This window comes from Cibotium barometz, chromosome 52, assembly GCF_041138505.1.
Source record: "Cibotium barometz isolate CiBa-2024 chromosome 52, ASM4113850v1, whole genome shotgun sequence".
NCBI lineage: Eukaryota > Viridiplantae > Streptophyta > Polypodiopsida > Cyatheales > Cibotiaceae > Cibotium > Cibotium barometz.
The window spans coordinates 23,279,589-23,307,065 of record NC_141097.1 but is presented as its reverse complement, the minus strand read 5'-3'; the positions used below and the strand labels follow the sequence as shown (position 1 = coordinate 23,307,065).

General features: G+C 46.1%; 1 protein-coding gene across 6 annotated transcripts in view; it reads right to left on the bottom strand.

Annotated features, from left to right (window-relative positions):
* The window catches only part of LOC147608970 (lipase class 3 family protein), a 96,176-nt gene extending 69,814 nt beyond the window's left edge, over window positions 1-26,362 (bottom strand). For 2 of the 6 annotated variants that reach the window (XR_015264368.1, XM_086788546.1), the window contains exon 1: window positions 25,523-26,362. Coding sequence is in view for 5 of the 6 variants with exons in the window: in XM_086788546.1 (XP_086644672.1) it covers window positions 25,523-26,029 (507 nt within the window). In the remaining variant the exon portion in view is untranslated. The remainder of the gene's footprint in view (window positions 1-25,522) is intronic. The other 4 variants (XM_086788543.1, XM_086788542.1, XM_086788545.1 and 1 more) reach the window with 4 other exon arrangements.
* Between the last annotated feature and the right edge of the window lie 1,115 nt (window positions 26,363-27,477).

The window sequence follows — 27,477 nt, the reverse complement described above, 5'->3', positions numbered from 1 at the left end:
GATATCCCACAGTTAGAGGAGATGCCGGGCATGATCTTTCAACCTTATGGCATGGAACAGGAGCCACCAATAGGTGATATGCAGGCTGGACAGCAACCTGCAAATGATGATCATTGGGTACGGAGGTCCACAAGACTCTCCAGAGCCCCTGACAGGTTTGTTCCAGGGGTTGACTACTTGATGCTTACTGACTGTCGGGAGCCCTCTTGTTATAAGGAGGCTTTACAGAGGGCAGACAAGGCTCTTTGGGAGCGTGCTATGAAGTCAGAGATGGATTCTCTGCACAAAAATGGAACATGGAAGTTGGTGCATTTGCCTACAGGCAAGAAGGTTTTGCCATGCAAGTGGGTTTACATGCTCAAAGTTGCACCTAATACAAAGCCAAGATACAAAGCCACGTTAGTGGCTAAGGGCTTCAAGCAGGAATATGGTGTGGACTTTGATGAGATCTTCTCTCCAGTGGTCAAAATGACCACACTTAGAGCTGTATTAGCTTTGGTTGCTCATGATGATCTGGATTTGATTCAAATGGATGTGAAGACTGCTTTCCTTCACGGTGATCTCCATGAGGAGATATATATGCAACAGCCAGAGGGTTATGCAGTGAATGGAAAGGAGAAGCTTGTATGCAAGCTGAAAAAGAGTCTTTACGGGCTCAAACAGGCACCAAGGGAATGGTATCATAAATTTGATACATTCATGAAATCCCAGGATTTCAGGAGGAGTGACATAGATCACTGCTTATACACCAAGGCAAACAGGATGCATTAGTGCATGGTTACACGGATTCAGATTATGCCGGTCATCCAGATAACCGGAAGCCTACTACCGGTTATGTGTTTACATTCACAGGAGGTGCTGTGTCATGGATATCCAGGATGCACAAGTGCACTGCCTTATCTACTACAGAGGCCGAGTATATTGCAGCCATAGAGGCTTGCAAGGAGGCGTTATGGCTATCTCGGTTAGTGGTTGATTTGGGTTATACAGGGGATATTCCATTGTTACATTGTGACAGTCAGAGTGCCATCCAGTTGGCAAAGAACCCTGTCTTTCATGCAAAGACGAAGCATGTGGATGTGAAGTATCACTTCATCAAAGAGGTGATAGAGGACAAGCTGATTCAGCTTGTCAAGAATCATACGGATGACAACCCGGCTGATCTGTTGACAAAGAGTTTGCCTCCAGAGCGGTTTGCTCATTGCAGACACTTGATGGGCATTGGATGAGGCCAGTTTCAGCCTTGATATGGCCTTGTATATTATCATGTACATGCTGATTTTTTCTTTTCCTTCACTTAAGGGCACATTGCCTATAAGTGGGAGGTTGTTGGGGTAAAGGCATTATGCCAACCCTTATAGTGTGTACAAGCCCATAAGTTTTATAGTACATAGTACACTTAGTACTTTTAATGTACTAAGTGCACTATGCGCACTAGAGCAAATATACATGTGTGATAGGGGAGTCACACACTCATACTTTGTGAGAGTTGTCTTATCCCCACATGTCTCTCTCTCTCTCTCCCTTCTTCTCTGTGTGTGTCTCCCACATGAAACCCTAACTGTTTCAGCTGAGCTTCTTTAGCTCCTTCATTGAAGGCTGCCCATGAAGAATACCGGCTGTTGGGGACTGTTTTGAAGGCTTCCATTGCCAAGAAATACTGAAGGCAAGGGTATTTAATCATTTATTATGATTTCTAGCCATTGTGCTTGTTGTACTAGCCCTTGTACTTGTTGTACCAGACACTTACTGGTTGTACAAGCCCTTGTACCTGCTGTACCAACCCTTGTACTTGCTGCACTTGCTGTACCAACCCTTGTACTTGCTGTACCTACTGTACCAATTGTACCAGCTACTGTACTTGTACCGGCTGAATGGAGAGTTGTACTTGCTATACCAGCTCTATTGCATGAAGACTCGTGGTTTTTGGGGAAGCATCAGTACCCACACGGAGGTATATGGATTATATTGTTGGCTCGGCATTTCAACAACCTGTGTTCCGGCTTGGTAGCCTCATGTTGGGCTCTGTTATGGCATTTGTATATGGATAATCCGGCATCTCCCGTGGGGAGAGTAAGGCCCTCAAAGCTTGTACATGATATTATTCTCCTTGGGTAATAAAATACTCCAAGGGGGGGTCGGCCCATTCCAGCCTCTATGCGGTGTCACATGTGCGAGCTCCATTTTCATCATTTGTGGATGTGGATGTTTTGTTCAGCTTTATGTTTTATGCAAGGTGATGATGGATATGTGTTAAGGCTATGGCCACGTTTAAATGTTTTAATATGCATTGATGGTATCAACGAGTGTGCCAAAGGCCCTAGTCCCCCGGGCACCTGCGAGTTACATTGGTATCAGAGCATAGGCTTTCTTGGAAGCGGAGGATTCCTTCTATCAATAAGGAAGAGAAAAGATCTCAAGTGGGGACCAAACTTACCATCATTGCTGTTAAGCATGGCCAGCCACTTCATAGCTTATGAAGCAAGAGCATGAGCAATAGATAGCTTGTTAATCTAAGGATTTATGGATTCACAAAATTTTATCTTGGAAGTATGGATTGGCTTTATGTGCATACGTTTAGCACTCTTTCTATATGGATATTGTGGATTATATTATCAAGCTTACAGGCAAGCTACATGGAGATATATCTCAGGATATCTTAAGGATATGGTGAGGAGATATTTCTTTTGGCTTCATGACCAACCTGGCAAAGAAAAGCTAAGTATACTTTGAGTTTGCAAAGTTGGTGCTTTTGCTATTTACTATGAAGAGTTTTTGATGTTCACTAATCCTTGTATAGCCATGCGAGGAGAAAGGTGTTGTTGTTTGCCTTGAGATGGTTTCAGGGAAACATTGTTTATTGCTCCCTTTATTGGGATGGATTATATCTATGGAGATTTCTTTCTTGGACGAGATTTATATAGATATTGGGCTTCACAAGCAATTTCTATGGACGAATCTGTCCGAGTTTATAGAGAAGAAATCTTTGGATATCTCATGGATATGATGCTTTTATGGATAAAGTCCACCTCTACTCCAAGGTGTGTGGTTAGCACGGAGTATGTGGTAAGAGTTATGGTATATAGGTCCATAGATTCCTGGACTTCTTTTCTAGGGATTTGGATCCATCCTCAGGTTTATGGATTATGTTTATTACTCCCTTTTACTGGGATGATGGATTATTCTTTTTGGCTCCCTTTATTTGGGATGCATTGGACTTATGGAACTCATGGTTTGCATACCCTAGTTCTCTTGTTCTACGTGCTCTCTTGAAGATTGTTTCTACCGTGTGTGGGTTGAACAATAGAGAGCAGATGGAAGGGAACATGGGCACTTTAGAGGGTAGTGTCGTGCACAACATACCGTGTGTAGTGTTTTCTTGTCTTACGTGCTCTCTTGAAGATTGTTTCTACCATATCTGGGTGCAACAATAGAGAACAGATGGAAGGGAACATGGACACTTGAGAGGGTAGTGTGAGTTGGTGGCCGAAATGCCTACAAACTATTGGTGGCTGAAATGCCTATAAACTATGTGTAGCAGAAATGCTTATGGAACACCAGGCTATCTATGCATGCAAGTGATTGTTTTACCTTGTTACTTGAGCCCACCTCTCATCCAAGGTGTGTGGTCAGAGTACCAACACGGAGTGCAAGTGGTAAAGTGGACATGACGCCTAGTTGGCACGGGACTTATGTCTATTGAATGGGAGAGTTAATTAGGGTTTCATGTGGGAGACATACACAGAGAAACAAGGGAGAGAGAGAGAGAGAGAGAGAGAGAGAGTTGTGGGGATAAGTCAACTCATGATATGAGTGTGTGACTCCCCTATCACACATGTATACTGCACTAGTACACATAGTGCACTTAGTACATTAAAAGTACTAAGTGTACTATGTACTATAACTTATGGGCTTGTACACACTATAAGGGTGGGCATAATGCCTTTACCCCAACAACCTCCCACTTAAAGGCAAAGTGCCCTTAAATGAAGGAAAAGAAAAATCAGCATGTACATGTCTGCAATGAACAAACCGCTCCGGAGGCAAACTCTTTGTCAACAGATTAGCCGGGTTGTCATCCGTATGAATCTTAACAAGCTGAATTTGCTTGTTCTCTATCACCTCTCTGATGAAGTGATACTTCACATCCACATGCTTCATCTTTGCATGAAAGACAGGGTTCTTTGCCAACTAGATGCCACTCTGACTGTCACAATGCAACAATGGAATATCCCCTGTATAACCCAAATCGACCACTAACCGAGATAGCCATAATGCCTCCTTGCAAGCCTCTGTGGCTGCAATATACTCGGCCTCTGTAGTAGATAAGGCAGTGCACTTGTGCATCCTGGATATCCATGACACAGCACCTCCTGTGAATGTAAACACATAACCGGTAGTAGACTTCAGGTTATCTGGATGACCGGCATAATCCGAATCCGTGTAACCATGCACTAATGCATCCTGTTTGCCAAAGCATATGCACATATCCTCTGTGCCCCACAGGTATCTCATGACACCTTTCACTGCTTCCCAGTGCTTCTTGCCAGGGTTGGCCATGTATCTAGAAACCACTCCCACTGCAAATGCATTGTCAGGCCTGGTAGCAACCATGGCATACATGAGACTGCCACAAGCTGAAGCATACGGAATCTTGGCCATATCAGCCCTGTCACTATCCGACTGTGGGCTGTCCATAGCACTGAGTTTCACATATAAAGGCAAAGGAGTACTAGTCTTCTTCCCCCCCTCCATATTGAACCTCTGTAAGACTTTCCCAATGTATTCCTTCTGAGACAAATACAACACATGCTGATTTCTGTCCCGAAGTATCCGCATACCCAAAATGTGATTTGCATCACCCAAATCCTTCATATCAAAGGTCTGATGCAGCCTCTTCTTCAAGGCATCCATCCCTTTACGAGATTTCCCAGCCATCAACATATCATCAACATACAAGATGAGGATCAATAGACTGCCATCCAAAGCTTTCTTGGTGTATAAGCAATGATCTATGTCACTTCTCCTGAAATCCTGGGATTTCATGAATGTATCAAATTTATGATACCATTCCCTTGGTGCCTGTTTGAGCCCATAAAGACACTTTTTCGGCTTGCATAAAGGCTTCTCCTTTCCACTCACTGCATAACCCTCTGGCTGTTGCATATATATCTCCTCATGGAGATCACCGTGAAGAAAAGCAGTCTTCACATCCATCTGAATCAAATCCAGATCATCATGAGCAACCAAAGCCAACACAGCTCTAAGTGTGGTCATTTTGACCACTGGAGAGAAGATCTCATCAAAGTCCACACCATATTCCTGCTTGAAGCCCTTAGCCACTAACCTGGCTTTGTATCTTGGCTTTGCATCAGGTGCAACTTTAAGCCTGTAAACCCACTTGCATGGCAAAACCTTCTTGCCTGCAGGCAAATGCACCAACTTCCATGTTCCATTTTTGTGCAGAGAATCCATCTCTGACTTCATGGCACGCTCCCAAAGAGCCCTGTCTGCCCTCTCTAAAGCCTCCTTGTAACATGAGGACTCCCCACAGTCAGTGAGCATCAAGTAGTCAACCCCTGGAACAAACCTGTCTCAGGGGCTCTGGAGGGTCTTGTGGACCTCCCTACCCAATCATTTGCAGGTTGCTGTCCAGCCTGCATATCACCCATTGGTGGCTCCTGTTCCATACAATAAGGCTGAAAAATCATGCCCGGTATCTCCTCTAACTGTGGGATATCCATAGGGATATCTTCTGCCTTCTCTGGCTGTCCATTTGGACCATTTTCAGCACCATTTAAGGGCTGGTTTTGCTACTGTAATGGCTGATTTACAGCCCTTGGTTGTTGTCCATGATGTCCATCATCATCAAAGATGACTCCGCCAGGCTCCTGTTGCCTTGCAGGCTCCTTATACATGCATGTTTCATCAAAAATGACATCATTGCTGCGTATAATCTTTCTATTCACGGGATCCCAAAGTCTATACCCCATTTCACCTCTGTCACCATATCCTAGGAATATGCATTTGTGAGACTTAGGATCAAGTTTGGTGCGCATTTCCCTGCGTATGTGCACGTACGCAACGCAACCAAACACTCTCAAGTGCTTGTATGACGGAGACTTCCGTGTCCATACTTCTTCTGGCACTTTCCCACCAAGCCTCGTGTTAGGTGACCTAATTATAAGAAGAGCGGCTGTCATGACAGCTTCAGCCCAAAAACCATCAGGTAACGCAGCATGTGACAACATAGAACGGACCTTCTCCTGAATGGTCCTGTTCATCCTCTCTGTTGTCCCGTTTTGTGGAGGATCATAAGGAGTAGAGAGCTCCCTCTTGATGCCTTTAGCATCACAAAAGTCTTGAAACTGTTTGGACATATACTCTCCACCATTGTCGGAACGCAAAGCCTTCAGTGTTTTGCCTGTTTGATTCTCAACATGAGCAACAAACTTCTGAAACACTGAGAATGTATCACTCTTCAAACGAAGAGGATAAACCCACACCTTGCGTGTGGCATCATCAATAAATGACACAATATTTTGCCCCTCCCAAAGAAAGCTGAGGGATCTCACATACATCTGTATGCACAAGCTCTAACTGAGCATCTTTCTGTCCAAGAGCTTTCTTGTGGGGGCACTGGAGTTGCCTGCCATATATACAATGCTCACAAAACTGAAAACTTGAAAACTTTAGAGAAGGCAAGTAACCAAAACGAGACAATTGCTCCATTCCTTTGACACTCATGTGTCCCAACCGGCTATGCCACATAGAGATTTCCGGCAGCTTGGTTGCATTTACATTAGCATGGTGACAAACACCAGCATGCATGAAATAAAGAGTATCCACCTTACAGCCTCTGGCATCAACCAGTGAGCCCTTACTAATCTTCCACTTTCCACGACCAAATGTGGTAACATAATCAGCAACATCAAGCTGTCCAGTAGAAAACAGGTTCTTCTTGATCTCAGGCACATGCCTGACATCATGGAGCATAAGCTGTGAGCCATCTGAAAACACAAGCCTCACATCATCTCTGCCAAGAATCTTGCATGCATGGTTGTCACCCAAATAAACTACTCCTTCATTGCTAGCAGTATACCTGACAAACAAGTCTCTGCAACCTGTGACATGAAAGGAGGCACCTGAATCAATGATCCATGAGTGCATACCATGACCATCTCCTGCAAGTAGTGAATGGGCATCAAGTGAAGACGTGAATAGGATCTCATCCTCACTGTCACCTGCATGTGACACATTGACTTCTTCAATCTTGACTCCACTTTTGCCCTTTTGCTTTGCATCTTTGTCTTTGTCCTTTCCTTTGCCCTTTTCCTTTTGATCATTCTTCCATTTGTAGCATTGCTTTTTGATGTGTCCCTTCTTGCCACAATAATAGCATTCCAAGTCCTTCTTGGAGCGGGACTTGCTCCTTCCCCGTTCTTGGCTTTTACCCCTTTGCTGGGATCTCCCACGTGCATTCATTGCATTGGACTTTCCAACAGAGTTGTTTTTCCTGTTCATCTCCTCTTGAAGGAGAGAACCCTCCACATCTGCATATGACAGCATAGCATTCGAATTGCTAGTGGCTGTCCTGAATGTGTCCCAACTCTCTGGCAAAGTGCATAAGAGAAAGGTGGCTTTGAACTCATCGTCCATTGCCAACTTTTGATTTATAACTTGGCTGACAATACCATTAAACTCATTTAGATGGGCTGCCATAGACGCCCCTTCCTTCATCTGAAGACCTATGAGTTTCTTCAACCAATACACTTTGCTTGAGGCACTTTGCTGGGCATACAAGTCCTGCAATCTCTGCCACATTCTCCAAGCTGTCTTCTCTTCACGAATGCTGAAAAGTAAAGAGTCTGACACAGAAGACATGATAGTAGATCTTGCCAGCTCATCCATATCTTCCCACTCTTCAGCACTAAGAGAAGCGGGCTTTACACCCCTTTCTTTGATAGGCTTGTGCTGCTTCTTCTGGAGCAACACATTATAACACTGGGTTTGCCAAATATCATAGTTATGTGAGCCTTCAAGCTTCTTGATGTGAAGCAATGAAGAGCTCTCACCTGTGGTTGCCATAGCAACATGCAACCTATCAATGCCTGACTCCCTGCAAAATGTGCAAACACTGCACCAAAAGCACACAAAGTGCTCACAGTTGTTCTCCCAAGCTTTATCTCCCACTGCGGAAGCACAAATGCAACTCTACTCCCACTGTATGTGATAAAATCACCAAAATCTGGTTGCTGCAGATTTAGGACAGCACCTCAAACGTGCTCTGTTGCCCTTCCAAAGTACTGTACAACAGTACCAAGTGCTCACCAATGATGTACCAAATCTGTACCGGCAAGTACAGCAGCTGAAAATAAACCTTTTCTTCACTCAAATCAATGTGCAGCCATGCCAAAACTTGTACAAAGCTGTACCAAATCTGTACCAGCAGGTACACTAGCAATAAATGCTCTCCTGGCTGTCCAAATGAGTGAAAATCAGACTTTTACAGTCCCGAACACTGCATACAACAGTCCCGAACAGAAATTGGGCAAAAGCCCCTTGACTGCAAGCTGATTTCTGAGGATTCAAAGCATAAAAGTTTTGCATGCTGCTTTGCCAAGCTCAACAAGCATAAAATCTTGAAAAGCCCCTTGATTTAAGATCAATAGCTGATCATACATGGTACATTGACGCACATGAAGGCATCCAGAGTCTTCGCGATGCTTCCCCCTGGCCACATATACATCCAATACATGAAAGCCCCTTGATTTACAGGCACATTGAGTGCTTGTCAGGCATCAACACATTGCCCAAAGCATCAAATGCGAGTGCCTGCATGCAAATCAACCCAATCGGCACAAAAGCCCCTTGATTTGCACTGCAATTTTGTCCGAATGTGCGATTTCTCACATCATACAGCATGTATGAATGCTTAATTGCACAATTACATCAAAAGCCCCAAATTTTGACATCCAATTTCCTGCAAATTGATCCTGATTGTGAACAATGTCACCCAATTTTGCCAATTTTGCTCAAAATTTGAGCAATTTGGCACCTGTACGTGCTCAATTGCAAATCCCAAAAAAATTGAAGCAAGATACCTTGTAATTTCTGATTTTTTTTGTTGCACAAAAAGGGGGTGATGAATTTGGTGCTGCTGTAGAAATCTGATGCTGATGGCTATCAACGGTTTCGGTAGGATTGGCCGGAACTTCATTCGCTGCTGGCACGGGAGGAAGGACAGGACTCCCCTTTGGACGTCGTTGTCATCAACGACACTGGAGGTGTGAAGCAGGCTTCTCACCTTCTGAAGTATGACTCCATGCTTGGCACCTTCGACGCTGATGTGAGTGTGCTATCGAGTCGGCAACGCACGGCGGAAACTTGTTTCTCCCGCTCGACACCCGACTACTCCTACTGCGCGTGAACATGTGAAGCTCCGCTGCTCTTCCTACTCGCTCGCCTGCCTCCGTGTCCGCCTGAGTATGGACGTGTGCTGCCCAGCGCTGACACCCCTGCCCTACACGTCGACTCTTCGCCTTCTTCTCCACCTGCGCCTGGGAGATCTGAGGGCAGCACTGCTTAAGCCAGCTGATAGCAGTCACATCCTTGCGCTACTGCATGATCTGGGCCAGGCCCTTCGCACGAGGCATTGGGGGGAGAATAACCCATCTCCCTTTCGCTGATGCCTCCTCCAAATGGGCAGCATCAACAGCCGGACGCACAGGTTTGAGGATAACCCTTTTGGCCTCCGCACCTGCCACATGAAGAAGAGAGTGTAAACCGCTCTTTAACAGTGCGACCAGTAGAGAAATCAGGGTACGACCAGAAATGGCTTTTAAACCAGTAGAGAAAAATCAGCGCCAAGAGGGAGAGGATCAAGACAGCTACCTAAGCTCTGATACCAGTTGAATGGGAGAGTTAATTAGGGTTTCATGTGGGAGACATACACAGAGAAACAAGGGAGAGAGAGAGAGAGTTGTGGGGATAAGTCAACTCATGATATGAGTGTGTGACTCCCCTATCACACATGTATATTGCACTAGTACACATAGTGCACTTAGTACATTAAAAGTACTAAGTGTACTATGTACTATAACTTATGGGCTTGTACACACTATAAGGGTGGGCATAATGCCTTTACCCCAACATCTATGCCAAGGGTCATGTGGACCGATGCCTTGTTGGCAAGAGACTTATTTTGTCTCGCCCATTTACTTGGGACATGAATTATGATATCTGGACTTACGGGACTGATTTGTCTCGCCCATTTACTTGGGACATGGATTATGATATCTGGACTTACGGGACTGATTTGTCTCGCCCATTTACTTGGGACATGATTATGATATCTGGACTTATGGGACTATTTTGTCTCGCCCATTTATTTGGGACATGGATTTATTTATTTGTTAAGCCATGTTAGAATCACTATCTCCCCATACAGAGACCAAGAGGTTCATTGTTCATCTCACCACGCATGTGGATTCATGTTGGGATTGTGAGAGGACAATTCAATGAACACTCCACCATACACGTGGATTCGTGTTGCGATTGTGGAGTGAGTGTTTCATTGTTTCCACACCATGCTTGTTGATCAGAGTTGAGATTGTATGAGAGAGCATGGGAATTGTTGGTTTTGGGAGAAAGAATTGCCAAAACTATGAAGAACCAACTTTTCTGTCACCATGGTTTGTGCTCTTAAATGGCACCAGTTTGAGTGCATAGCACATGTTTTTGTGCAAGGCACTAGTTTCTTGTGCATGGCACTTTATTTACGTATCTTAGCACCTGGTCGGTGATTTTCATTGGCATATGATTATCTCATTGATATTGGTGACTGAGACACAATTGGCTCTTCTGCCTGTGTCTAGCATATCTTCCATGAAATTCTCGCCCATTTATTTTGGGACATGATTTTGATATTGGTATTATGAAGACTTATTTAGTCTCACCCATTTCTTTGGGACATGGATTCTTCAGTTATATTAGATTTTTGAGACTGTCTCGTCTCGCCTACTTGATGGGACATGATTATATCTTGGATATATGGCTTCAACCTTAAAGTTGCGGACAACTTTTCAGAAGCTGGGGATGATGTCACCAGCCTGAACATTTCCCAGTATGAAAGGGGTCTGGTGAACTCCAGGATGTCTAAATATTTGGAAAGTACAAGCTTTGGAAATGGGAGATTATCCTAGAATACAAAGGACCACACTCCTAAAATTTAGGAGTGTTGCTATTTTTGTCCCGACTCCGATGGAAATTCTGTTTGCGTCATTACATCTGGAATTGAGCAAATACCAAGAAATGGCAAAGTGCCTATGACAAAATGTCTACTAGTTGGGATATTTTTAGAGGTAAAGATTATGGAAGAACCCATCTCTTAGATTGGGACATGTGGCAAGAAAGTGGATCAAAGTGAGACAAGTAGCCTCACACTTGTCAGAAAGTGGATCAAAGTGAGACAAGTGGCCTCACACTTGTCACTCCAGCTATTGTGTGGCTCTCCACTTGTCATCATAGCCTTCTCTTTCCATTTTCACTCATGGGAGCCCCAAATCTATAAATTGGAGCCCTCTCTCTTCATTAATAGAGGCTCTCTTGCTGCACACTAGCCTCTACCACCGTTACAGGCTACCCTAATGATGGCTACTCTCTTTCTCTCTCTTGAAGGCTGCCCATGAAGAATACCGGCTATTGAGGACTGTTTTGGAGGCTTCCATCGCGAAGAAATACTTAATGCAAGGGTATTTAATCATTTATTATCATTTCTAGCCATTGTACCAGCCACTGTACTGGCTGTACAAGCCCTTGTACTTGCTATACCAGCCCTTGTACTTGCTGCACTTGCCGTACCAACCACTACCGGTTGTACCAACCATTGTACTTGTTGTACCAACTGAATGGAGAGTTGTACTTGCTGTACCAGCTCTATTGCATGAAGACCTGTGGTTTTTGGGGAAGGATCAGTACCCACACAGAGGTATATGGATTATATTGTTGGCTCGGCATTTCTACAGCCTATGTTCCGGCTTGGTAGCCTCATGTTGGGCTGTGTTATGGCATTTGTATATGGATAATCCGGCATCTCCCGTGGGGAGAGTAAGGCCCTCAAAGCTTGTACATGCTATTATTCTCCTTGGGTAATAAAATACTCCAAGGGGGGGGGGGGGGGAGGGTCGGCCCATTCCGGCCTCTATGCGGTGTCAAATGTGCAAGCTCCATTTTCAGCATTTGTGGATGTTTTGTTCAGCTTTATGTTTTATACAAAGTGATGATGGATATGTGTTAAGGCTATGGCCATGTTTAAATTTTTTAATATGCATTGATGGTATCAACAAGTGTGCCAAAGGCCCTAGTCCCCCGGGCACCCACGAGTTACAGACGATCTCCCGCCCAGTCTCCCACACTCTCGCCCTGAGGACCATCACATTGATTTGATCCCTGGATCAGATCCTCCTAGGGAGGAGATTGGAGGACTCTCCGCAATGGATACTCGGGAGTGGATTCTCGATAGTGGTGCTTCCAGGCACATGACTCCTTCTCGTTCCGGTTTACAGGATCTGTGCAAGCTTTCTGGTCATATTCTTACTGGGGATACGTCCACTATCCCAGTTCACAGTGAGGGCAGGATGGAGATAGTTCCCGATGGCAGAGGGGGGAAGCATTCCTCCCAGGTGTTGTATGTTCCAGCACTTGGTTTTCATCTGTTGTCAGTGCATCAGGTTTGCAAGACTAGCGTACGGGTGGAGTTTGATGAGCATTTTGTTGCTCTCCGGGATAAAGCAACAGGCCAAGTGGTTTGGGAAGGCGGAGTGGAGAATGGAGTTTACAAGCTTTCAGCACTCTCTCCCCAAGGTCCTCAGGGTTGTGATGAGTGGCAGTCTGGTAATAGCCACTTAAGTGTGGATACGCTACAAGTGCGGGCTTTTCGAGACCAGGTGGTGGATAGCTTGCCAGTAGATGGCAGCAGTTGGCAGGAACTTTCCAGTACTGATGTTGGTAGTTCTTGTGTTCGTCAGTCAGAGGAAGCTGAACAGGTCACTTATGCTCTGATGTCTCGTAGTGTTCGGGACATAGAACCTCCAGTAGATGAGGATGTTCTTTCCACGGGGACCTTTCGGAAAGCGAGGCAGGTGACAGGTGCTTACTTGCAGAAGGAAGTGGTTTCTCCAAGCTTTGTGGTTCCGGATTCAGAGGGGATGGTTGACAGGTTTCATCAGGTTTCCAGGACTTGTTTGTGCACCGTAACAGGTGTTGATCCTTGTGAGCAGTGCGATGTCTCTGTGACTCAAAAGCTGTATGGTTCATTGATCTGGTTGATGGACACCAGATTGGACGAGAGCTTCCTGATGAGGCAGTTGAGCTCATGGTTGCAGATGTCTCTTTGGGAGGCAAGATTGCGTTTCCTGTGGTTTCTGCAGCATGCGAAGGATCATGGACTCTTGTACACAGGAGGGGGATTGATTGATGGAGTCCGACTCCACAGTTGGAGTGACTCGGTTTGGGGAGGAGATCCGGACACGAGGAGATCTACTTCAGGCCCAGGAGCAGTTTTACGGAGCAGTAGGAGACAGTCATCTTTTGCCTTGTCTAGAACAGAGGCAAAGTATCGGGCTGTTTGTGATGCTGCTTGTGAGGTGGTGAGGATGCAGAGGTTGCATTGCAGGTTTGGGCTTCCACTGGAGGAACCCATGGTCATCCAGAGACACTTTGTTCGTGAACAGATCATTGCTGATGACATCTTGCTAGAGTTCTGTTCGATGGAGGACAGTACGGTGGACCTCTTCACGAAGTCGCTCTCTCAGGATTTGCTCAGGCGGCACCCCAGCTCCCAGTGGTTGGTTACACAGCCAGGAGCTGAGAGGGGGTGTTAGAAGTCATCTCCTGTCTAGTTTTATACACCAGGGCCTTTGTTGTGGGTGTGCCCGTCCTTATCAGGTGTTTTATCATTTTTCCTCACTCCCCGCATTTTTCCCCTATTTTTTCTGTGGCTTGGGAGGCAGTTGTGAGTTGGCAGGAGCACTGAGTAGCTGGCTAACTGACCCAACAGCAGTCGTGGACCCCTGTGCTGCTGGCCGACTGGGCATATACAGTCATGGGCTTCATCCAGTTCTGGCCGACTGATGCTACAGTCGTGGAGGTCCTTTCAGGAGGCCGACTGCCTATCTGGGGGCATATAAATAGGCCCCCAGTCCCCATACCACATTTGTATCATATTCGGGATCTTCTTGTGTATATCAGAGCAGAGTTACACACCTACATCTCTCTCTCTCGTGCTGTTTTTATTCTGCATGCGTTTTTGCTCGTGTCCCAGATCTGCTCATCATCTCCGCTGCATATTCTGACAAAGTCTACACACCTTTGTGTAGACTACAGGGCATTAAATAAACTCACCATTAGGAATAAGTTTCCTATGCCAAGGATTAAGTACATTTTGGAGCGCTTAGACAGTGCTAAAATTTTCACTAAGATTGACCTCAAGAGTGGTTACCATCAGGTCCGCATTTTTGAAGCTGACATTCCAAAAACAGCTTTCCGGACAGAGCGTGGTCACTATGAGTTCGTAGTGAGTTTTAAAGCGCTTTTCTTGAGTGCTTTGAATTGAGTTTCATTTTAGGGATCCATCAGTCGTCACATTGGCAAGCCGTGAAGCGTGTATTCCGTTATTTGCAGGGTACTTTGTCTCTTGGATTGCTTTATCCTGAGGGGGGTGACATGCAGTTATACGCTTATAGTGATTCAGATTGGGCTGGTGATTTTGATACCAGACATTCCACTAGTGGAAATTGTTTCTTTCTTGGCTCTTCATGCATTTCTTGGCTAAGCAAGAAACAGACCACAGTGGCCACTTCGTCTTGTGAGGCAGAGTACAGAGCAGCCTACACTACTACTATTGAGTGTGTTTTTCAATAGATTATTGGGGCACTTTTTACTTTAGTTAGTGGAGGGTTTTTCCCCCCAGTTTAGCTTAGTTTCACTTATATTCAGTTTATAGGTGTTTTGGTCCACCCGGCACATTTTATGGCCGGACATGTGAACACATCTCTTTAGGTCACTATTATGTGGCTATTGTACTTCACATTTTTTATCAAGCTGAATACAAAGAAGTCGTGTTCTCTCTCTGTTGGTCCCCACGTCTGTTTGCAGCATCTCCAAACCCTAACCCTAACACTCCTTTGGCCTTCAAGAAGGTACCACCCATTTTGCATACAAAGGATAAGATCTTTGAGGCTGATCAGTATGTGGAGAGTCTGGATGAAGCTTATCGGAGAGTTAAGTTGGCACTCCAGAAAACTCAGCAGAAGCAAAAGAAAGCCGCAGACCGTCACAGACGTGATTTACAGTTTGCATTGGGTGATTGGGTTCTTTTGCGCTTTGAAAAGGCTAGACTCAAAAAGATGAAGGGTAAAGAGCGCTTATTCCCTAAGTTGAGCATGCGTTATTATGGGCCTTTTCAGGTTTTGGAAAAGATTGGTGAGGTAGCCTATCGCTTGAAGCTACCAGATCACTGGAGGATTCACATTGGTTCATTCAGGTTCAGCAGAGCATGGGTCTGGAGCATTACCTGATGCTCAAGAGGGGGGTAGCACCTCCACTCCCTTGATACAGACAGGCTCAGATGACATCTAGAGGTCGCTTGGTGCAGTTTTTATCTCACCCGAGGGTACTGAGGCTGACAGTACATCTGTTTATGGGACTTCTATGATATATGTGTACTAGTCACATGGGATTTTGTGGATATGTATGGTTCACAGTGGTATACAACTTGGACTATTACTACGCCATTGTTTTGCAGTGAATGATGTTGATACATGTACATGGCTTAGAGAGATTGGGACGCTGATCTTGCCATACTGTATCTTTCACTTTGGATATTTTGCTGTATCACCAGAATGCAATCGAGGACGCTTGCCATTTTTCAAGAGGGGGGTATGTCAATGGAACAGCATAAGTGTGGGCATGGTGGTTGCTGAGTCAAAATATTGAATGATTCACATGGGGGGTGCCCGGACAGAGTTAATGATGTGTGGACATCCCTAGGTGTGAAGGGGGGAACTAGAACATTAGAATTTTAATGTTTTATTAAAGTTGCCCCTAGGCCTTAGTGGCCCCTAGGGAACTTTAATAAATTTTAAAGTTGGGGCCCTAGGATTATTATGGAGAGGAGGCAACTCCACTTTTGGAGTGCATGCCTCTCTCTCCTCTCTCTCTCTCTCTAGCTTTTGGAAAACGTGGAGCAAAAGAGTGTGGGGATGCGTGGAAAGCAAGAGGAGAAGGAGTCGACTGAAAGAAGGTGTGCTGCTGCTGTTTTCTCTGTGCAAACCAGCCGTACAGCTCTGTACGGACAGGCTGCTGCAAGTTCTCCCTCTGGTACAACTGTACGGACAGCTGTACGGACAAGACAGAAAGAGGCGGCGCTGGACAGTACTGCTACTGGCGGCGCTGGACAGATCTGGTACAGGCTGGCTGCGCAGGTACAGGCGGGTACAGATACTGGCTGTAGGCGGCGTATGCAAGGACAGCTTTTGGCACGTGTTCCGAGGCAGTACAGACTGGTACAGTGCTGTTTTTCAGGACTGTACAGACAGGTACAGCACTGAGGTGGATACAAGGAGGAGGGTACAGACAAGTACATACACGTGTGAAGCAGGATTGTGGAAACAAGTGCCCGCAAGTACAGATTGGTACCGTTATTTCCTCCAGTGCAGATACACGGGCTGATTTTGGTAAGCTCCGCATCTGTTCATCTCTCTCTCTTTCTACTGCTTTATGTCTGTTGCAGATTTGAGCTATCTGGCCCCTTGTGAGAGGAGGGGTATGGCAGATTGACAAGGGTGGAGACGGAGGTTGAACAGTACATGTATGTATGAACTGAGATGTTGAATCATGTGCTTGAGTTATGCCAGATGTATGCTCATGGCTGCCCTGCTTAGTGGTCTTGGCTGATCAGAGGGAGGCACAGTGTGTTGCTTTGAGACACAGATCTGTGTGCGTGTATCCTCTGTGCTAAGAGGTATTGTGGGCCGTCAGATTGGACATACAGGTGTAATCTCTTGGCTGATTTTGGTTGTACTCAGCCTTTCATACTTTTGAAATTGAATAAAGAAATACCGCAAGGGGCGCCAAGCTTTGGGGCCAACAGGTGTCGCTTTGTTTTCAGATTTGGGCACTCTAGCTCCAATCTGTTTTGTTTTCATATCTAGACTACAAGTGGAAGGGTGACTGCTAGTCCACCGCACTTAGGTTTCTACCAGAGGCCGGTTCCATGACATACTCCCCTTCCTGGGCAAGCCCACAAGTCTTGGTTGGACCCACCGAGCCACGAGCTCAGCTAACTAGATGAATGTACCGACCAATCTCTACCTCATGACATCCCATACCGCCACAAAGCTACCCTTGCGGGCCTCGAGACTGATGTCGGCCTCGGCTGGATAAAACAGGTGCATGTCTGCACTAGATCCAGGCTCTTGACCATAGAGCTCTCACAAAGATACGCGAGACTCTATGTACTAATGACTAACCTTGGCCACCCTTTTATATGCTCTTGGCCGGTCATCGACCGTCGACACTTGGGCGGCCGTCCATCCATACTTGGGTGCCCGCCCGTTAGTCTATCCCTAACTCAGCTCGCCAATCAGCCTGCCTAGCTCCAAGCTTTCCCAAACCTCGAAGCTAGTCTTGTGTGCGTGTAGCACACGGTAGATACACACTGTGCACATGACATACACTGTCAAATCCCCATAGGATCACCTCGTAGAACACTCTTGGCACAAGACTTCAAACCTGCAAACAAACCAAACAAACGTGAAGGGGGGTGCAGGCTTGACTCACCTTCCAACCTTGACAGCCGTGGGCAAGCCCACAAGTCTTGGCTGTCCCCACTGAGCCACGAGCTGAGCTAACTAGATGGACATACCGAGCAATCTCTACCTCGAGACGTCCCATACCGCCACGAAGCTACCCTCGCGGGCCTCGAGACTGCTGCCAGCCTCGGTTGCGTAAAGCAGGTGCACGTCTGTACTAGATCCAGGCTCTGGACCATAGAGCTCTCACAAAGACACGTGAGACTCTATGAACTAATGACTAACCTTGGCCACCCTTGTATAGGCTCTTGGTCGGTCACTAGGCGTCCACACTTGGGCGCCCGTCCGTCCATACTAGGGTGTCTGCCCGTTAGTCTATCCATAACTCAATGGACGAGGCGGGCGCCCAAGTGTGGACGCTTGATGACCGGCCAAGAGCCTATAAAAGGGTGGCCAAGGTTAGTCATTAGTACATAGAGTCTCGCGTGTCTTTGTGAGAGCTCTATGGTCAGGAGCCTGGATCTAGTGCAGACATGCACCTGCTTTACGCAGCCAAGGCCGGCAGCAGTCTTGAGGCCCGCAAGGGTAGCTTCGTGGCGGTATGGGACGTCATGAGGTAGAGATTGGTCAGTACATTCATCTAGTTAGCTCACCTCGTGGCTTAGTGGGGACAGCCAAGACTTGTGGGCTTGCCCAGGAAGGGGAGTATGTCATGTGCACAGTGTGTATCTACCGTGTGCTACACGCACACAAGACTAGCTTCAAGGTTTGGGGAAGCTTGGAGCTAGGCAGGCTGATTGGGGAGCTTGGGTGCCCTCCCGTTAGTCTATCCCTAACTCAGCTCGCCAATCAGCCTGCCTAGCTCCAAGCTTCCCCAAACCTCGAAGCTAGTCTTGTGTGCGTGTAGCAAACGGTAGATACACACTGTGCACATGACGTACACTGTCAAATCCCAATAGGATCACCTCGTAGAACGCTCTTGGCACAAGACTCGAAACTTGCAAACAAACCAAACAAACGTGAAGGGGGCGCAGGCCTGACTCACCTCCCAACCTTGACAACTGTGGGCGAGCCCACAAGTCTTGGCTGTCCCCACCGAGCCACGAGCTGAGCTAACTAGATGGACGTACCGACCAATCTCTACCTCGAGATGTCCCATACCGCCACGAAGCTACCCTTGCGGGCCTCGAGATTGATGCCGGCCTCGACTGCGTAAAGCAAGTGCACGTTTGCACTAGATCTAGGCTCCTGACCATAGAGCTCTCACAAAGACACGCGAGACTATGAACTAATGACTAACATTGGCCACCCTTTTATAGGCACTTGGCCGGTCATCAGGTGTCCACACTTGGATGCCCGCCCGTCCATACTAGGGTTGCCCACACGTTAGTCTATCCCTAACTTAGCTTGCCAATCAGCGTGTCTAGCTCTAAGCTTCCCCAAAGCTCGAAGCTAGTCTTGTGTGCGTGTAGCACACGATAGATACACATTGTGGACATGACAGTTGTATTAGGCCCTGATACTAATTGTAGGTCTAGGGTTTGCATAGGTGTGATGTAAGGCGACGTGACCAACTGCTGCTACATGGACAGGATTGTACCAGGCTCCGATACCAATTGGGTTTGTATATGTACAAGTCTAGCTATGGGGGATCAAAGAGATCCAAGGTGTGTGTGTGTTTGGAGAGAGAGAGAGAGGGAGGGAGGGAGGGAGAGAGATTTTATTAACGTCTTCTAAAGGCCAAAAAACAACCTATGAGACAAAACCTGTGTACATCATCATCATGTCTCAATGGACATCAAATGGATACAAAAAGAAGAAGAAGTACAAAGTACTCTATAATGTGGAGATAAATCACATAATGGGCTCTAGTTAACTACTGTGGGGTGGGGGGAGGGAGGGGAGGTAAATACATCCAGTAAAGCATCTAGCTCCAACCGATGCCAATGACTGGGTGTAGGATGTCATACATTGGGTTAGGGGCAAGATATCTCCCAATCTGTGCTAGATCAATCTGGGTTGTCCTCTCTGCTATGTCTCCTCAAGATCTCATCAATTTGTGGCTAGTGGAGACCTGGGGAGCGAGGGCCAGGTGGGTGGGGGCGTCTCCTAGATCGTAGCTCTCGCTCGGGTTGATGATCACTCCTCTAGTAGAGAGAGAGAGAGAGAGAGAGAGAGAGAGAGAGAGAGAGAGAGAGAGAGAGAGATTAACGTCTTCAAAAGACCAAAGGGTCTGTGAGAGAAAAATGATGTGTACATAGTGTCCATGAAATCTCGTCATGGATGAAATGAGAAAAAGCAATAGTAAACTAGAGTTGAAAACTAAAAGCTAAGATCTCAGACTTTGAGATTATACAAGATAAAAAATCTAGATCCTATTATGCCAAGGTATAGGGTACAATAAGTGATGGGATATGGGAGAGCTGAATAAAAATAGTCAATCAACCCTGTATGTCAGGCAAGGACCCATCCAGGATGTCCATCATGGGTGATACAAGAAAGCTAGAGATGTCGATAGTGTGTTGTGAGGATGAGGCTCCTTGATGGCGGGCCAGGATCTCTTGAATCCGGGGGTGGTCAAAGTGGTTCGATGGCACAGGGGCGTCTAGTTCTCTGGAGTGTGTGTGCCTGATTTGGTGTGACTACCATGGGCCTGGTGCGAGAGGGCACTGTGGTATAGGCTTTCGTATCCGTTGTGGTGGGCTTTGGTGACTCCCTATCCATCCCTCTAGGCTGGAAAAAACTGGTGATGGTAAGCTGAGAGGCGGGTTGTTGGGGACGAGGACCTGTGAGTATGACTTTGTGTCGGCTGAGCTCCATTAGGAAGAGTCCAAGGCACCTCTAATTGGGTACTCCGTGATCCGGGGTAAGGGTCCAAAGCCCTCTCTGAATAGACAATGAAATCTCCCTCTGATCTCATAGTAGATTGTGCACTGGCAAACATAGTGCTCCTCCGACTCAACCCTTGTCGGACAGTCTACATGTCCTGTCCTCTCTTGGTATCCGCTCAGCTTTGCCAGTCTCTATCCTCGGTCTGTGGGATGATACCCTAAGCTGCCCAATAGCTATCCGCATAGCATGGGACATGAAGGCATTGAGATAATTTGGTCTCTGTATGAAACGATCTATTGTGAATCTCAGGAAATGATCTTTGTAGCACTGCATCTTGGTAGGCAATGGGCCTATTGGTGTGATCCATATGTGTATAGCCCAGCAGATCGTATTGTGCAAAGCTGAGGCTGAGAGCAGGGCTATTTGGGACTGTTCTAGACGGAGTATGAATGCTGTAAACGATTATGAATGCTGCGTTTTACCTTCACCAAGTGGCTGGAGCAAAACGATGAGATGATGAATGCTGAAAACTGTATGGATGCAGAAAACACAAGGTGAATTGCTGGCTGAATGCTGAACTGATGCGTTTTGCTGATGCAGGATGGCTGAATACTCATGCGTTGAGGTGCCTAGTGCTGTAGGAGAAAAATGCTGAGGGATGATGGCTGAAACTGCAATCGCTTATGCTCCTTGTGCTGAAGATGCCAAGCACTTGAATGCTCTACTGCTGAATATAATGAATGAATGGATGAATAACATGCTGATCTATTTATATGGACCAAGTTAGCCAGTCGGCTGGCTACAGAGCTGGCCGATTGCTCATGTTCACAATAAATGTATAAATAATGTATAAAATGCTGAAAATGATGGAAAAAATACCCAAAAATTCCTAGTAAATATCCTGATAAATACTAGATGATATTTGGGATTTCTGCAATGGTCTAGATGCCATGAATGAATGATGTGCAATATGCAGAATGCTTTCTAATGCAAACCCTAAGGTTTCTACTGACTGTACATGCATGAATGCGTCTCTTCAAGTGGGTTAAGGGACTTAGACTGACTGACTGACTGACTTGCTATGGCTGATTATGACCTACGTAGCTCGTGCCTGACTTATCCTAGACTGAGGATTACAATGGGGTCACGACGTACGACAAATATCATCCTGAATGGTACTAATACTGTTACAATGTTGCAGTGATGATGATGAGCCAATTTGTCACCATGCACTACAATGCAGAGTGCATGTGACATTCCCTCCTGCTTAGCTTGGCGGCAGGTTCATGGCTTCCAAGTAGTCCGCCAACAACTGGGGGTGCTCTTGAAAGAACTCCTCGTCTAGCCATATGGCTTCTTGGGTGCCTCGATCTTGGAATTTCGTATAGAACTGACGTATTCGTCGACTGAAACCATGCTTCCAACGATGAAGAAGGATCTGTTCGGGCTCGATGACTTTTGCTTCGTCTACCACGTCTGGTTGCTGTTCATCTGAAACATCAAACACTTCTGGTCCAACATATGGTTTTAGCCAAGAAACATGGAAAACATCATGCATCGTCCAACTGTTAGGCAATGTTAACTTCATGGAGACATCACTTGACTTTTTAACTATTGGGAAAGGTCCAAAACTTCGGAATGAAAGCTTGGGACAACGTTTACCACTTGTTTCAATCTTTGTTTCATGATACGTAGATGGACCCAATCCTCTTCCTTGAAGTGGACATCTCGTCTAGACTTATTCGCCTGTCTGTTATAGGCTTCCTGTGCTTTGGTCAGGCGGTCCTTGACTGACTCAATGATTTCGGAAAATGCTTCCGTGGTTTTATTAGCCTCTAGAGATGGAGACACCAATCTCGTCAAAAGAGAAAAGAAATGGCGACCAAAGGCTACTTCATATGGAGTCCGTCCGACACTAGATGAATGAGTGTCGTTCAAGATAGCTTGGACCAATGGAAGATAATGTTCCCATTTGGACTGCTGGTCGTCACAATATGACTTGAGAATATCAAAGGCCAATTGGTTATAAATTTCTGTTTGGCCGTCTGTCCGCGGATGGAATGCTCTAGACAACTGCAACTTAGTTCCGAAGTTTCCAAATAATGCCCTCCAGAAATGCGGGGTAAACTTGGAATCTCTATCTGATATAACGGTGCTAGGCAAACCACAAATTGGATACCAATGACGAGCTACGTCCTTGGCTGTGGCCGTATGCTTGCATGGGATGAGCATGCAGAATTTACTGAAGCGATCCACAATGGTGAAACACTGAGTGTTATGGGATCCGGTGGGTGCTGGTAGAGCCCTACAAAGTCCATAGATATGTCGATGAAAGGTCCGTCGGGGATAGGTAAAGGTTGAAGTAAACCAGTCTTCTTTGTACGTGGAACCTTTACTTTTTGACAAATCTTACAGGCTTGAACATGTGAATAGACATCACGTCTCATCTTTGGCCGATAAAAGGACCATTCTAATTTCTTGAGGGTACTGTTGATACCCCTATGTGCTTCAACTAAGGAGTCATGGGCATCATGGAGAAGAGCTGATCGCTTTTCTCGAATGACACAGAGGCGATTCTTGAAGAACAACCAACTGTTCTGTATTGAATAATGGCTCGGCTCAGAAGTGAGGGCCAAATTATACCGAGTACCAAACTCAGGGGAGTCGACATACTGATCTTTCATGCTATCTAAGTCCTTCCCCATGATTTTGAGAATGGTAGATTCCTGGACTGCATGGATGCTGGCCTTCCAACTAAGAGCATTTGCTACTGGGTTATGCTTACCAGGGATATATTCAATCATTCCTCCAAACTGTTGGAAGAGTTGACTCCACGTGGCGTGCCGATCACTCCACTGGGCACTTGGCATGGTTTGAAGCCACTTAAGTGCTTGGTGGTCTATTTTTACTGTGAATACCTGTCCATAAAGAAAAGGCTTCCAATGTTTGAGCGCTGTGATCACACCCAAAAGCTCTTTGTCATAAATAATTCTTTTCGGCGACATCCAACTTTCTACTGTAGTATGTCACGGGTCTATTGTCCTACTAGAGAACTGCACCTATGGCTACATTACTTGCATCGGTAATGACCTCGAAAGGTTCATCCCAAGATGCTGACTTTAATACAAGCGTTTCTGAGGCGGCTTTCTGGAGTGCATAAGTGCCTTGCCTGTAACTGAGACTTTTTGCTTGCGCGTCTTCACCCCCTTGAGCAAGTCGTTAAGAGGTAGTGCAAGGTTGGAAAACTGATGGACATGGGTGCTATAGGCCTGACAAAGACCTACGAATGAGCGGATTTGTTGGGCGGTCTTAGAAATGTCCCAATCTAAGATTTCTTGAACCTTTGATGGATCCAGTCTAGTTCCATCGGAACCGATGATATAGCCCAAATATTGAACTTCTTTAATACCAAAGACAGACTTTTTGGTGTTTATGTAGAGCTCATTATCTTCCAAAAGTTGCAAGACTTTCTCCACATCTTCTCATGCTGCTTCGCGGTGGCTGAAAGACTAGTATGTCATCAAGGAATATAAAAACACACTTCCCAATGTGGATTGCGAAAATCTTGGACATCATTTTATTGAAGGTTGCGGTTGTATTTGTAAGCCCAAAAGGCATGACTTGTAGTCCAAAAAGCAGCTTTTTAATAATAAAAGCTATTCTTCTTTTAGTATTTAAAAAGCTTTTAATCTTTTTCTAACAATATTGAGCATAGGTGCATGCTTGTGAAAGGAAATGAAAAGACTCCGAGAAAATTGGCCTATGAGAGTGCTGCTTAGAGAACATATGGAGCAAATGGGTAGATCAAAAGAAACAAAATTAAGGTTCTTGCCCCACATGCCACTGCTTCTGAAAACAAATGGGTTATGGGTGCCTTAGGCATAGTGGGGCTAGGTATATGTAGCAGTCCAATTGGGCATGTGAAGGTTAAGAATATTCTAATTACATATAGAGGTGGGGAGCAAGGATACAACAAATGAAGAGTCGTTTTGATAAAGGGATAGAGCCAATGAGTCTTGTAAGGTTAACAATTTTTACCGTAGGTGCATGCTTGTGAAGAGAAATGCAAAGATTGAGGAATTTGGCGTATGAGTGCTTTTAGAAAACAAATGGAGCAAATTGACGGATCACCTTTTAACACTTTCCCCTCTATCCCTTTGTCAAAAGGGCTCTTGGTCTATTGTATCCTTGCCCCCCATGTCTGTTTGTAATCTAGAAGCATACACATAAAAGTTGAAGATTCTTAACCTTCCCATGTCCAATCGGACTCCCACATATAACCAGGGCCACCATGCCTAAGACACCCATAACCCATTTGTTTTCGGGAGCGGCTGCAGGGGCATGCTGGTCGTGCAACTAGCTTTATTCTGTTTCTGTGGATCTGCGCATTTGCTCCATATGTTCCCTAAGTAGCACCCTCATAGGCCAATTTCCTCAATCTCTTTGCACCTACAATCAAAATTGTTTACCTTACAACATTCATCACCTCTGTCCCTTTATCAAAAGAACTCATACAACGGCATTTGCATGTTGTTTGATTGGTGAACTGAAAAGAACTGATGCTGGCAGTCACCTCACTTGGCACTTTCTCAGACCCTTAAGTATCAACATTAACATAGGAATTTCTCTCAAAGGTGTTGCCACATGAAATGAAGGTCGTGTCTCACAAAGATTGCCATCATGAAGCCCACAACCTTGACGGCTGGGAATGTACAAGGCTCAGCAAGGTTTCCAAGAAGGGATTCCCTACTCCTTTCACCTGTGCTGAACGCTCTAGTGTCGTAAAATTGGATTCTTCTATACATTTCCGTTTTCTTTTTAATACAGATGCAGGACTCAGAAAAAGCCATCACATAAAGAAAGACGAAGGGACTCACCCGGCGCTTTTTCCTCATGGAAGGGGTTTGCTTCTCTGCAGCGGTCGATGACGACATGGGGAGTGGATCGAGTCCTTCAGCAAGCATGGTGGAGGCCACCGCGGCCTGAGAGACAGCACTGCCGACCATCCAAAGGAGGCGAATAGCCGAGGCCACCGCGGCTATGAAGCAGGCTATGGAGAGCTCACCAGGGCACATCTGCACAGCCAACACTGCCCCCCACAGGGCAGCGCCAAGAAGGCCCGCGTGGCACACTGCAAAGAGGCGATGAAGAATGCGCACTTTCCAAATAAAGGAAAAATCGAGAAGAGGACTTCTGTTGTTGCTGCTGTCGGCAGCCATGGCTCGTTTGCTAGGGTTGCCTTGGTGCTGCTGCAGACCCGCAGCTATGGATGATGATAAAGGAAACGAGTCGACCTCATCGTTCTTCTTGTTGGGGACAGTTCTTGTGAAGGTGCGTAGAATGGAGGTGGGGAGCGCAGGGTTTAAGAGTCGAGTTGGAGGCATCTACTGCTGCTGCTTAGCTTTCCCGAAGACCCGGGACTATTGAAAGAGAGAAAGAGACAGGCTACGGGAGCTCCGTTCAGCGAGACCCTGATGTCTGTTGATTTGCAGCCGGAGGAGGTTCCACCGGCCTGAAGATCTTAACCCAAGGCACTTCAGTTCGGCTGATACAGCTCCGTCCGACCTACCTACCCTCTCCCGTTGGCAATCTTTCTGTGCGAGAGATACTCCGTCCGGCGAGGTCTGATAGACTGTCGGAAACGGAGCCATATGCGTAACGTAAAGATTTTATGGTCGCAAGAGCGATTGGTGAAGCGTGTCTCTTTTGAGGTAAGGTCTCGTGACCAACAGTGCGCTAGAGTAATCGGTGAAGCGCGTGTGTGTTTGGGGTAAGGTTTCCTGATCGAGTCTTACTTCTAGCGCTCGCTCATCCGTAAGGACACTGTTTGGTACAAATAAAAATCTCGCATTATTAAACAAAAAGATTTTATGGTCCAAAATGATTTATCAGACTTAAATCTTTCTATATATTACAGGCGGTGGCCTCAACCACCACATGGCTCCTTTACGACCCACCTGTGGCATGCAGAAGAAGACGAAGAGGCCCCTGGACCCGCCTACACAGTACAGAAGAGGCCCCGCTTGCGCCACACAGAAGAAGAGGCCCCGGCTTTATTGAAGGAATATGCAAGACTTGATTGCACCAGCAGCCCGCCGACTTTGTTTAATTTATGCAGTTGACCAACGCAGAGATTTGAATCCTGTCCTCGGCCTTTTGAATGCGGCTCTAGCTCCTCTCCTTCACGATTTGGTTACATGCATGTTACCTGGTACATTTCCTCTCTCCCTCTCTCTCTCTCTCTCTCTCTCTCTCTCTCTCTCTCTCTCTCTCTCTCTCTCTCTCTCTCTCTCTCTCGGCCCATGCTAGCTCTGCGGTGGTGAGACTCTATTTTGGTTTTTCTGCAAGCTCTGGTAAGACTCTTCACTCTCTTTGGATAACTCAGTGTTGAGACTCCTCGCTCTCTCTGCATGCTACTTACTCTCTCTCTCTCTCTCTCTCTCTCTCTCTCTCTCTCTCTCTCTCTCTCTCTCTCTCTCTCTCTCTCTCTCTCTCTCTCTCTCGGCCCATGCTAGCTCTGTGGTGGTGAAACTCTATTTTGGTTTTTTCTGCAAGCTCTGGTAAGACTCTTCACTCTCTCTGGATAACTCAGTGTTGAGACTCCTCGCTCTCTCTGCACGCTACTCTCTACTTTAACTCTTAACCGATGCTACTGGTAAGTTTCTTCTTGCTTTCTTTACTGTCTCATTCTCGAGCGAAGGCGGCAGCTTGCATGGCTAAACCGAAAAGGCGGTTAGCCCACATGATGAATTTCCTCTCTCTCTCTCTCTCTCTCTCTCTCTCTCTCTCTCTCACATTCGTGAACGAAGGTGGTTAGCCTACATGATGAATT